The 13,501-nt window shown below is 42.9% G+C and overlaps 1 protein-coding gene across 1 annotated transcript in view; it reads right to left on the bottom strand.

Moving 5' to 3' along the window:
- The window catches only part of LOC139734821 (uncharacterized), a 43,049-nt gene that overhangs the window by 5,552 nt on the left and 23,996 nt on the right, over positions 1–13,501 (bottom strand). Inside the window, exons 3-4 of the mRNA XM_071645606.1 lie at positions 6,013–6,310; positions 1,654–4,164 (exon numbers count right to left, since the gene is read on the bottom strand). Of these exons, the coding sequence (XP_071501707.1) occupies positions 1,654–4,164; positions 6,013–6,310 (2,809 nt within the window). The remainder of the gene's footprint in view (positions 1–1,653; positions 4,165–6,012; positions 6,311–13,501) is intronic.

Below are 13,501 nucleotides of genomic sequence, written 5' to 3'. Positions count from 1 at the left end.
CTTAACTGAGGCGTCTTGTGCAAGAGTCATGTCAACTTTCAAAGATCTGACATATTGGACTTGACGGTCATATGGCTCCCCTTATAAAGGAGGAACTACGCCGACGAGATCCCGATATTATCAAACGCACATCGAGGAAACTGCTTTTAAGGGTTACGAGCATCCAGTAACGAATTAGCCGCCCTGGACACGGGGGATGCTGAGGGGGAAGTCGGGGGTTCACTTGGAGATCAACAGGATGATAGGACTTGAGATCAACATCATCCAAGTTGAAATATTATAACTCCGGAGATATCTCCATTGCTTTCTACCAGCAGTTAAGTTGCTTTTGCATTACTTGAGGTCAATTCATCGACTGCTTTTCATTATCATTATCTTTATTCCTTGTAGAGCCAATTTCCTCCTCTCAAATTAAATTTCACGGGGGCGAGCTTTTCGTCTTTTACCTGGCTCCAACAGACGCATTTTTAAATAATGTGTCATCCGAAGAAGCAAATAATAAATACATTGTGTAAACGATGTGTGTGTTTGTGTGTGTGTGTGTGTGTGTTCAAAGTTTTATTACGGTTTTGCGCTTGATCGACAGACAAAAATCTAATTTAAAAACTATGCTTCCTAGGCAATATCACTATGCCACTTATCGTAATTCAAGCAAATTGAGACACTTCACAAAATTTAGTTCAGGTGGAGAGATGTTGAGTTTAAGAACCAAATAAAAACAAACAAACAAACAAACAAACAAACAAACAAACACTGTACCCTATCTAGGTCACCCTGTCAAAAAAAATGTCAATGTCAGTCGATTGTTTAATAGGATCTCTTGTGGATACCTCAAATTAGCTATATTCATCTTGTGACCAAGATATAGTTTACCTTATCCTCCTCGCCTACTTTGTCTGTAATAATGATTTTATAATGATGATGATAATTATAACCATAATGATGGTAATGATAATAACGGGGTATTTAAATAATTATTTTCATTTCGAATGTTGGGATTTATTCTGTGCCTCAACGGATGTATATGAGCACCCTTTTCGCGATAGATCGGGAGGGGAATCATTAGCAACTCACAAATCTCGTTCGTACATCTCTTGAACGGGATTACCTTCTGAAGGTCATGTTACGCACGCAATTAGCTTTCTTGTTACTAACACTTTTCTTGTTTCTGTCAATTATCAGACAGTCTTCTATTCTGTTTGTAACACAAATCTCGACGTACTTGACCTTCTGCAAAAGTGAATTCTCCTCTTGTATTTGCTGTATGAAGGTGACGAGAAGACGCTATAGGCAGTCTATTTAAATAACAGGATACTCAGAACTTCTTGTCTTCGTTCCATTTTTTTTTTTCACAGCCAGTCCCGGGAGTAAATTCAAATAAAATTTGACAGTAATGACGATCTTCTGACATGTTTTCAACGTTAGAGTTCCAGTCCGGAAGTAGATCCTTTGCTCACCTGAAATAACGCGGTGCAATCTGTCTATGTTTATTACTTCGACAAGCAGGTAATATCCGTGACAAAATCATTCAGGAAGTGGAAGCAACCTCGATTTACAGTGGATGATCGTTCCTGTGCTTGAGTGTGTATGCGTGTATAATGTGTGTGTGTATCTGACGGATTGTTATGTTTTGTTATCGATGCATGGACTCACCGACTGCCGTGATATCCAGGTGTGCAGACGCAGTTTCCCGTTACATGATGACAGAAGCCGCCATGTTGACAGTCTGGACATTTCCGTAGGCAGCCAGCGCCGTACCATCCACTGCTACAGGTGACGTTGCAGTGCTTTCCCCGCCAGCCCCGTTCACACTGACAGCCGTGGACGTGGTGACACGACCCGTGTTCACACTGGCACTCCTCGACGCAACCGGCACCGAATAAACCGTTGGGACAAGTTTGGTTACAGAATCTGCCTCTCCAGCCGGGTCCACACTGGCACCCTGTGATGGGATCACACGTGCCATTATTCTGACAGTCACACTTCTCTTCGCATCTCTCACCGAAGAAGCCCTCTGGGCAATGGTCCTGACAGTCTACGCCAGTCCAACCTGGGTGACACACGCAGCCAAGCTCGTGGTGGCATTCCCCATTCCCACCACATCTGCACACTTGAGAACACCCTGTGCCGTAGACCCCTTCAGGGCACCTGTTTTCACACCGTTGTCCTTCCCATCCAGGCGGACAGACACATCCGACTGCTGGATGACACTGCCCGTTGTTACTACACTCACAGACATGTTGACAATTGACCCCATAATATCCCTGCTCGCAAGATCGACTGCAGTTCTCGCCCTGCCAGCCCGCCTTGCAAATGCATCCGATGACGGGATCGCAAATCCCGCCATTCTGGCAGGCGCACTCGTCGGAGCAATTGTCCCCATAATACCCGGATGGGCACGTTTCGTTGCATATGGCACCGATTAGTCCGCGCGGACATCTACATGACCCGGTAAAAGGGTCACAGGTGGCGTTATTGAGGCATGTGCACTGCGCTACGCACCCTTCACCGTAATACCCTGTGGGGCATCGGTCTTGGCAGAACTGACCAGTCCAACCTGATGGACATGAGCAAGATCCATCTACAGGATGACAGCGTCCATTATTTTGACACAAACACCTCTCGTTGCAGAAACTTCCGTAGGAATTTTCTGGACAGACATTTTCACATGTCCTACCCGTCCACCCTGGACGACAGACACAGGTGCCGTCTTGAGGCAAACATCTGGCACCGTTCGCGCATGCGCATGTTTCTGTGCAGTTACTCCCAAACCGACCTGGGGGGCAAGGTGAATCACAATGGGAGCCATACCATCCATGTAAACAATGACATTGCCCTGTGATTTTATCACAAGGCGCACTATTCTGGCATAAACATACATTCTGACAATCCTGTCCGTAGTACCCTTCATCACAAGTTATTTCACAATGAACTCCTCTGAATCCAGGTGAGCAAATGCATGCACCATTTACAGGATCGCATAAACCCCCATTTTGACAAGTGCACGTTTCAGCGCATCCGACGCCATACGTGCCTTCAGAGCAATGTAACTCACAGTGACTGCCTTGGTATCCTGCAGTGCAATAGCAGGTACCGTTTCCAGGATCGCAGGTGGCACCATTGTTGCATTCGCACATTTGCGTGCAGCCGTCACCAAAGAAACCTTGATCGCAAGGGTATTGACACCACTGGCCGACCCATCCAGGAGCACACTTACAGCTGCCATCTCTTGGATCGCACCCTGTTGCGTGTAGACATTCACATCGCTGAGCACACTCGTGCCCGTACGTTCCCGCGGGACAAGTTTCGTTACATTCTAGACCCGTCAGTCCCGGCGGACACTTGCATTCGCCTGTCACGTGGTCACAGCGAGCATCCTGCTCACATGGGCATGGCGACAGACAGCTGTTTCCATAGAAACCTTCATCACAAGCCCTGTTGCATGTTTCCCCAACCCATCCCGGTTGACACTCGCAGACCCCAGTCACTGGGTCGCAGCGGCCACCGTTTTCACACTGGCAAGTATGCGCACAATTCCGGCCGAAAAGGCCTTCGGGACACGGTTGGTCGCATCGTTCCCCTATGAATCCATCAAAGCAATTGCATTCCCCAGTCACATGATCGCATTCGCCATTCTCACACCGACATCTTCCCCCACATTCGTCTCCATAAGAGCCTTCCGGACAGGCCAAGTGACAGAAGCGGCCCGTCCATCCCGGAGTACATTGGCACTGTCCAGTCATGTGGTTGCATTGAGCACCGTGCTGGCAAGTGCAGGCCCGCTTACACCCGGGTCCGTAGCGTCCCGCCTGGCACGGCAAGTCGCAATGGCGCCCCATCCAACCGGACCTGCAGTAGCAGGAACCATCGATACTACTGCATCCAGCGCCGTTCAGGCAGACGCACTCGTTCACGCATCCCAGTCCGTACCAGCCCCAGGGGCACATCTCCGAACAATCCCGACCCTTCCATCCCGGTCCACATGTACAAGTCCCATCGACGGGGTCGCACTGCCCGTTGTGGAGGCAGGTGCATCGCTGGAGGCAGTTCTCACCGAAGAACCCCTGAGTGCACCTGGTTTCGCATTGGTCTCCCGTCCAGCCGGCTGGGCAGCTACACGTGCCGTTTGTTCCCGTGCAACTACCGCCATTTAGACAGTCACATCTGCAAAAGATAAAGATGGTAGTATTTTAAAACTTACTACATTTTTTTTTTGATAGAGTGGGGACGTTTTTTTTTCCCGATATGGTATAAAGTTGAAGAAGAAAACGCTCCAGGATGATTTCTCCACGAGCTAAGACATGGAGTATCACATTAAGATTAGTCACCCAGCCTCATCTTATCAGGAATGGATGAGAGGATTACCTTGTTTATACTAAGATGACACATTTTTATGCTTTAGAACTCTCAGTCAACTCAATGTACTCTCTCAGAAGCAATGATTTCCCCCAAACAGAAACCTAACAGCAACATCTCTACCCCCCCCCCCCCTTGGGAACAAGGGACACATCATAATGGTTTGGTATCGACGTCAATGTCGATGATGACTAAACTGTAATTGAGAAAGCTCAAGTATTCTTCTACCTTTCCAGCTCTTGCATCACACGACTATTCCTTCCGTTCAAACCTGGCAGCTTGTATAGTGATGTATACAATATCAAACAAAACAAAATGGTCACAAGACGACACATTGTAGTTATGTGCTATGAAATAGTTCAAGAGTGTTCATTCAATTTCATGAGGTTTTGAAAATAGATTCAGAATTGCATGGCTGGTAAAACGAAAAAAAAAAGAGTTCCCCTTTCACGCATATCATTTACAGTTAGTTCAACGGGACATTGAACTGATATTCAAATTCATTCATGATCACATTCCAAGATGATGTGTTCCAATCTGGATACCCCATGAGTTGATTTGCGTCATCTCCGAACCATTCGTATTGGTAGTCTGCAGCAATGATGGATTATCTCAGCCGGAGTGCCAAGTCGGTCATTAACATCATTCCTTCACCCCGAGTCACTGTTACGAGCTTTCATCGCCAGCCAGAAAGTGACCTTGACACTTGATTAATTACATCTTACTGCTTAAACCATTGCTTGCAGGAAGCGGACGTATCAAGTATTAGGTCAATTGGAATAACTTTATATCAACGATATTTTTGACGCATCATGTGATGATAAATGTCGGTGTTTCCACTTGTCCCAGAAATGTTCGCTTTAAGTATGATTTGATTACATTATTGTCTGTTTTCGTTCTTGTTTGTCCGCTTTTTGTTTGAGGTATTACGGAACAAACGCTCCACGAAAAAACAAACAAACATGTTTCCGCCATTAGATGAGACGTAATGGATTCACATCATGAAAAGACTTCGGGGAATCACTTTTCAGTCTTGGCCGGTGATGGGAAATGGTGGTATGCCTTATAACTTGTTTTCAGTGACAAAATGGGTCAACACAGCCAGCTCGATTGCGGATGTGTGGGTGTCACCGAGAGACACATTGATTTTTGGCGAAGCCTGATGGATGTTTAAGCTACATGGATTGACTCTGAAATCCTAATCGCGGGTTTACAGCCGGCTTCGGATTGGTAGTGTACTGAAAATCTGAGGCAATGTATTACAGAACGTTAACGGGTTGGTAGGTTTCTTAAGACCAATAATGCATCTTCAGAGCAAAAAAGGACGAAATTTACCCTTTTACCCCTTTCTTTTACAATGAGTCAAATGTGCATAAAAAAGTTCCAAACATACTTATGGACAGGAAATCAATATGGCACACAGAGAGTTAATGCTTATCTCGAATGTCTTCGCCTAATTCTGTTTTGTTGCCTGTATGATTTGCTCTGTCTTGTCCAGTTCTATATGACGGATATTCCAACAATACTTCGTAGAATGTCAGGGAAGAACTCGACAAGCGAAAAAGATGAGACATACAATAATGATTTCCGCAAGAAGATACATGACCAAGTAGATTTCAACCGGTATAAAGAACTAAGATGATATAGCAATTGTACCTGATATCGCAGTTATCCCCGACGTAGCCTTCCGGACATTGTACATCACACTGTTCGCCAGTCCAGCCTTGCTGACATCGGCACGATCCCACCACGCTGTCGCAAGTCGCCGCGGCCGGGCAGCGGCATACTCCCGCGCAGTTCTCGCCGTACCGCCCTTCTTCGCACGGGAGCTCGCACCGCGCTCCGGTCTTTCCCGCGGGACAATTGCAAGTTCCCGTCACTCGGTCGCACGTCGCTGAGGGTGGACAATTGCATCTACCTTGACACGCCAGACCCCATGTTCCTCTCCAGCAGGCTACAGAGATCAAAGATTGAGAACGATTAAAGGGAGGGATAGAAGAGGGAGAGGGAGAGGGGGAAGGTAGAGAGGGGACGAAAAAGAGGAAAATGGCAGAGACGGGAGATTACTTGTATTTTAAAACTCGTATTTTAGAGGGCAAACGTTAAATGAACAATCAAACCCGTCTCGCAGTTCATCATGACTTAGTATGATCTTGACTTCATTTGTAATTCTACAAGAATAACAACAATAACATCCACATGGTAGAAGATAGAGTAAAACCATCAAAAAAACAAACAAACAAAAGATCCTGCGCCATTGATAGATAATGTTCATTTCACAAAGAATTTAAACTTTGAACTCTGAAAAGTGTTTGAACAAGGCATCAAAGACATGTGTTATAACATTTATTGTGGGAACGCCTGCAAACCGTTGCGAAGTATAAGCAACAACAGTAACACAAATTTTGTCAAGCTTGAATGACCGACAAAATAGCCAAATCATGGCACAATCTTTGGCGTAATTACTTAATGAGTGCTAATTGACGAAATTAAACCTGCCTCCATGCAGATCGTCGTGTAAGTTTTTAAATCCAACATATTCATCCAGCCAAATAACCTCAACAAGGTGACGGAAAGGGAAATGTTGGTCGGTAGGGTTAAATTAGTCACAGACACTTGTGCTTGTGGGGTCCAAAAGATGAAAGATATTCAACATTTCCCTACTTGACTGATATATAGCAGGCTTTTCTAATAGATTTCCAAGTACAGAGGCACAGTCGATGGAGAACAAAGAGAGAAAAATTAATGTGAACCTTTTTTTTCGGAGAAATGTTCATTAAGTTAAGGTTTTGTTCTATCATTGATAGTACGATAATGATGATAAAATCTTATTACTTATAAGAATAATATACATATTATAAGATACATGTGCGTGATTGGCGCGTGCGCGTGTGAGTATGTGTGTGTGTGTGTGTGTGTGTGTGTGTGTGATAAGTAGAGCTTGCACATTATCAGTGGAAAAAAAAACTATGTTGTCTGTGCAACTCACACCAACGTCACATGACATTAATATTACGATCGCTATAACAGGCAATTCAGTTGAAATCGATACTCTATTGCTTAGGTGATGAGTGAAAAGAAAAATAAAAACAAATGCAAAAACAAATGTTGAAAGCCGATAAATGTTGTATTCATCATGCTTGGCACATACGAAGATTTTGATAAGCCTGTTATGACTACGTTATAATGTAGTCTTCGATATGATGACGTCTCATGGTGTCATGAGACAGTGTTGGCTCGACGCTGAAACTTGAATCATTCTTTGATACTTCCTTTCACCTGAGATTATTCCCAATCTATCCGATAACATGACTACGATGACCTTAACATGGTCACGTGGTATCTGCTCTATATAGTTTATCTGTCCACTGTGAATTAACATGTTAGTAATATAAACCGTCAAGGAGGCTTCATTCTTTTTCTTTGGATTTTGTCAGTTTTTTTTTTTTTAACTACACACCTTTGGGCGGTCTTCCATCACCTTTCATCAGCTTGACTGTCTACCCGATTTGAGCGAGAAACGATGACCTCATCGGCCAACGGCGCAAATTAAAGCCCGTTATTCTCACCACACACACACACACACACACACACACACACACACACACACACACTATAATACAAACACACATACAGACGCAGACACACAACGCCAAACGACACGAGTTCCGATGCTACCAAAAAGAAAGAAAGAAAAAAAAAAAGGTCAATGCATTTCGCAGTGTGAGGTTAGCCCAATTTTCATTTTCCGTTTCACTACAATGTGGCTTTGTTCTGTGCCTGGTGGAATTTCAGAGAGGAAACGCCTAATTTATTTTCTTAGGACTTACAGCCTGCATGGTGACTGCATACCTGAGTGAATGATTCGATCAGACCACCAGGTGGCAGTAGAGGGATCCACACACACACAAAGAGAGAATACAAATTCACAAAATCGACAACAAACACATTTCATCAAGGTACGAATGACTCACTGGATTTAACCCGACACATCCACGTTTTCTCTCTCCCTTCATCTTTTGTTATCATTGCCGGGAACGATTAGGATAATGGTCAACTTACCAGTGACCTGTGCTTGGACATGGAGACCTACCGCGTTTTTATGACAAATCATGTGCCACTTGTTGACGATAAGCTATCTAAGCCCCGCGTGGGGTTAAAAGGGCAAAATGTGGGCTACAATGTCATGAGTCACACGGTCACCCCACTCAACCCCTTTAGGACCACAAAAATGAGGCTTATCTCTTGATTTCTCATCATTTATCGCACACCTATGTTTCTGGAATATCCGTAGGTAGTGCTTCACTCTCTAGTAACCACACAGCTTTCGCTCTAACTAGGCAAATTGTTGGGATTCCCCTAAAGCCCTGTCGCTGTACAGAAGTTTGCGCACGGCGGCGGGACGTGCTTCGCACAACGTCTGGTCGGGCTGTAAGGATTCCCCTGAACAGAACGACACTTACATGGCGAATACTATGTTGATGCAATCAAAACGCTGAAAGTTTAGAACAGGAACACCTAACGTCTATTATGTCTCGAAGCGCCGTTTTCGACCTAGATTTCATTCCGGGTATCTCTTCATACATCCCCCCCCCCCCCCCCCACACACAATAATTTCTCACTATACAATGGATCCTCATGACTGCAAGTAATATTTTGGTATTATCATAAGCAGAAAGCAGTCTGGCTCCACATTACAATGATTAATGCAAAGTTAGGAGACTCGGTTGATTGAGAAGAACTCAGATATAAGATGTTTCAAAGCAAACAGTTGAGACTTGGATCACATTATTTTCCGAATAGAAATAACTATGAATAGTGTTTTAGAAATATTTTTCTTTTTTTGGTTGTGCAAGGAGAAGTTTTATAATTATGGTTTTATACGGCTCACAATTGCGTTACATGTTTAATGCGTTACACGCTTGGCAGTATTTCTTCATTATCTTTCTCAAAACTGTGTTTGTGTAGTAGCCAACCTTCATAATAAAAATGTCATTTCTGATGTAATTTATGAAAACACGGAGAAAATAAAAATAAATGGAATCATTAGAAAAACTCAGTCTTCATGAAATTCCGAGCAAACTCGAGCTGTGAGACTGGGAGATTCAGGCCAGAGGGGCTCCTACGCCCCCATCCCTCTGCTATATTTAGTCCTCCGTCAAGTTAATCACCGGCTTGGACTAGGGCTGGAAGGAATAAATCTATAATGTCCTGTCACCGATCGTAAACTGTGATCAATTGAGATGATACGCTATACCCCATCCGAACACGGATCCTCTTTTCCTGTTTGTAGCGTGTCTACGCAAATAATGCCAACTTTATACGACAACACGACTCCTTTCGTCTGATATTTTGTTCGAGGATCGTTCAGTTCCCATTTTGCTCTCCATCATATTCTCCCACGACTTCGCCGCATATATTATGCGCATGTATCTATATTGACATCAGATAAGATATAGCTGAGGAATGCAAAATGGAGCCGCACCTTGTTTTGACAACGAGAAATTACAGAGAGAGAAAAAAAAAAACACCAAGAGGGAATGTTCAGGGGTTCCCCTGGAACTTCCTGTTATCTTCCGTTAATACTTCAGTCGACATCCCGTCACGTGATACACATGGAAGCTATTACTCAAACGCCAATTAAGCAAAATAATGTGTATTACTCTACGTACGTTTTCAAGGGGCACCCTGTCAATAGCTCGCCACCTTATACTAGCAGGCCACGATTCTCTACTGACTCTAGCATAATACCTGGACTGGCTTGTACGCTGCGTCTTGCCCACCCGCCCTTCCATTGATCTGAAGGCTACATAGCACAAGCAGTGGAGGAAAGGAGCAAGGATATTGGGAGAATCATGCCATTTCCCCATCACCAAATCCATTCGGCTGTGTGGGTCTACTTTCCACACTGAATTGAAATGGCATGACATTTCTTGTGTACCTCCTCGGGAGAAGAAAATTAACAGATGACTTTGCAGAGAGTCAACATGGAAGGTCTCTACTACCGCTACTACCCAACAGCTTTGTTTGACAACTTTACCATCATTGCTGGAAGCCGTGCTGTGTTTTACATCTCGTTATTGGAAGTCATAGCAATGCGATATTACCAATGGCAGCTACGAAAAATGGTCTCCTAATAAAGCATAGACCTGATAGCTATAGGGGCCTAGTATACATGGTAATGTTTGGGCTCACATAAGTCGAAGAGAGACCAGTATAATGAGACTATAACACGATAGAAGCCTAACAGGCTTATAGCCTATATTCATTATCTCTATCGTTTTCATTATTAAACACGCAAAGGCCTACTTTTGAAATTTAAAGATATCCCATAAAAGGAATTCCAACATATGAAACATTTTTAGACTTAAAGGTATCGTTTACCATTGGGAGTAGTGATTTAAAAATGTTCGAGTTATCACATTTGATGCATATGTGTAGGTCAGTTGTATCACAAAACATCCTACCATATAAAAATGTCGCAATAAAGCCTGAAATATAAGGAGATGTCACTAGCTTTTATCACCAAATCATTTACTGTAGATGTTTTATTCTAGAAACAATGTTATTGTAACTATTGTTCACATTCTGTTTATCTAACAATACTTAAAATTGATTATACGATAACATTTTTTTTTGCATTGCTTGTTTCTGTCTGTAAATCACATTTTAGAGCATTCTTCATCAATATCTAAGGCCCGCTTTTAGAGAACAAGCAAGATGCTCCTTGAAATATGCGACACCTATTTTGTAAGGGCTTGTGTGTGTATGTGTTTTCTCAAAAGTCCCTCCCTCCGTAGATCGTCCTTCTCCAAACCTTAGCTAAGGTATGTGTTGATGCTTGGCTTTATCTTTGCATTCATGTGGATTATGTAACGTTGAGCCCATTGGAAGCCATTTATCTGATGGCGCTGTGTGTTTCATCGTTAGTCCTCCAAGGTGATCTTATCTTGCGGTTGTCGGATGAGAAAAGTGCTGGGGCCAGACATTTTCTTAGCTGCCGCGTTGCGTGTGATGCGAACCGCCAAGAATGCAGACGACCGTGAATGGGGGATTTCCTTATCGCCGAATGGCGGCGCATCACCATCAGCACTCACTTTTAGCGCCTCGTGCAACACTTTGCCATAGCGAGCGCGTACACACACACACACACACACACACAGGACACACGTATAATGGATATACATTCGGGTGACGCTTTTAAAAGCCAAAAATCCTTAATCTTCAAAAAATCATAGGCACATTTAAAGTGGAAGGAAATGCACAATAGGAAAGAGCACACCACACTGGTCATATTATAGAAACACAAAAATAAAACCAATTCTAATCAGGTATAAAGCAAGTTAGCAAGGACAACAGACTATCATTATGTTTAATATTCACTATATCTAAAACACATCGGCAATAATCTAGCCCTATGAGGGTAGCCTATAATGTTTCTTTTTGAAAGCATGACCAAACTTGAGTTGAGTTTGTAGACTTTGTGTCTGTATGCAAAGGGCTATTGGATAACCATGATAATTAAACCCTTGTTAGGAAGACCACAATTCCGTCTTCATATATTGTTTTCTGCCAATTACCTCCACTAATCATAGATAGGAATAACACTCAATACTGAAAAGGGTAAGAAAGAATTAATTATCATAGCTGTTGATCACAGTCTCCCGAAATATTAGTCATTTATTCGGGAACAATCATTAGAAGTACCACATAAAATCGTGTTGTGAAACGAGCGCTTAATTTCTCATTACCAGGCATGAAAGGATAATTAGTTGTTTTCACGCATTACCTTGAAAGAGAGGTTTCGTTCTCTCCAGCATTAATGCCGCTCAGGCTACTACATAGTATTCCAGAACAGTCAATTATTATGGGTTCTCGGCATACCATATGTAACTGATAGCATTACGGACACATCTGCATTTGCAGTCAACTCCAAAAGTGGCTCAAATTGGCGGAAGCGCAATCTGTAATTTCTCTCGTCAATCAAGATAGCAGATGGTAGTCGATAATGACCGCAATACGTGAACCTCCCGCGCGCAAAAAAAAAAGAAGAAATAATAGAACCAAGCATGCATCATGCTCATGACGTAATGACCGTGGCTTCTGAACCACTGATTTCTTTTTTCTTTCACTCACACGCAAGCACACACAAACACACACAAAAAATAAAAAAAATAAACAAACAAACAACGTGACATGCACTAACAAGGAAACATGACAGAGAAAAAAGAACTGAAAATAATCATATCAAAATAAGAATATACTTGATCGATTCGCCACTTATTTGATAACTAAACGGGTAAACAATCTAGGCTATAATTAAACGAGTTTTTTTATTCTTTTTCTTCTTCTTCTTCGCAGGGGGTATTGATTTTGTTTAAGAGTCTAAAGTCAATGCCATTGTCATCACGCGTTTATCGCATTCTGTTATAAGGAAAGTGAAAGTGTCGAAAACGAAGCATGGGGTAGATTATCTCCTAATATTAGTTGGTTTGATCCAAGAATATGGATTTCTTGTTTAATTTTTTCTTCTTCATTCTGTCTCTTTTTTTTTTTTTGGGGGGGGGGGGTCAGATCTTTGATGGAAGCCCTTGGACGAGGACCGTTGGACATGGGAAAACGATTAGCATTCTGTCTGCGTGAACGAATTTCCTCGAAGTGCCTTCTCACAAGAAGGGACTGACGCATCTTTCACAGTCAGTTAGTCAGTATGTGAGTTGTCGCCACGGAACGAATGCATTTCTTTGTCATGTTTGTAGGGTTGCCGACGATAATCATCATGAGACAGTCACCGTTTGTTCTTAGGCGGTTTTCCCTGCTATCGCTTCATTAAATCACAGCGCACTTGTATTCATCTCATGGAAATGAAATTATTATGCATTTATGAGTTCGAGTAGTACATTACCTATAGCCTGTGTTTTGATGATCGTATTAACCGTCTGTTATCAATTCAATCAGGGAGTCGGAATACCCTTTCTCACCTTACACGTCTAGTGTCACAAATGAATATGAGATAAACATTAGGCCCACTTGGGTAGCAGTAACCAAGCATCCTGTAAATTCATTCCATAAACGAAATGAACAAACGGATACGTTTGATGACTGGAAATGCTCAAGAATCTAATGCATTTTTTTTTTCCTGAGC

Source organism: Diadema antillarum, unplaced genomic scaffold (genome assembly GCF_040938485.1).
Source record: "Diadema antillarum isolate AM-2024a unplaced genomic scaffold, OU_Dant_1.0 seq00000549_RagTag, whole genome shotgun sequence".
Classification (NCBI taxonomy): Eukaryota; Metazoa; Echinodermata; class Echinoidea; order Diadematoida; family Diadematidae; genus Diadema; species Diadema antillarum.
This window is presented reverse-complemented; position numbering and strand designations above follow the sequence as displayed.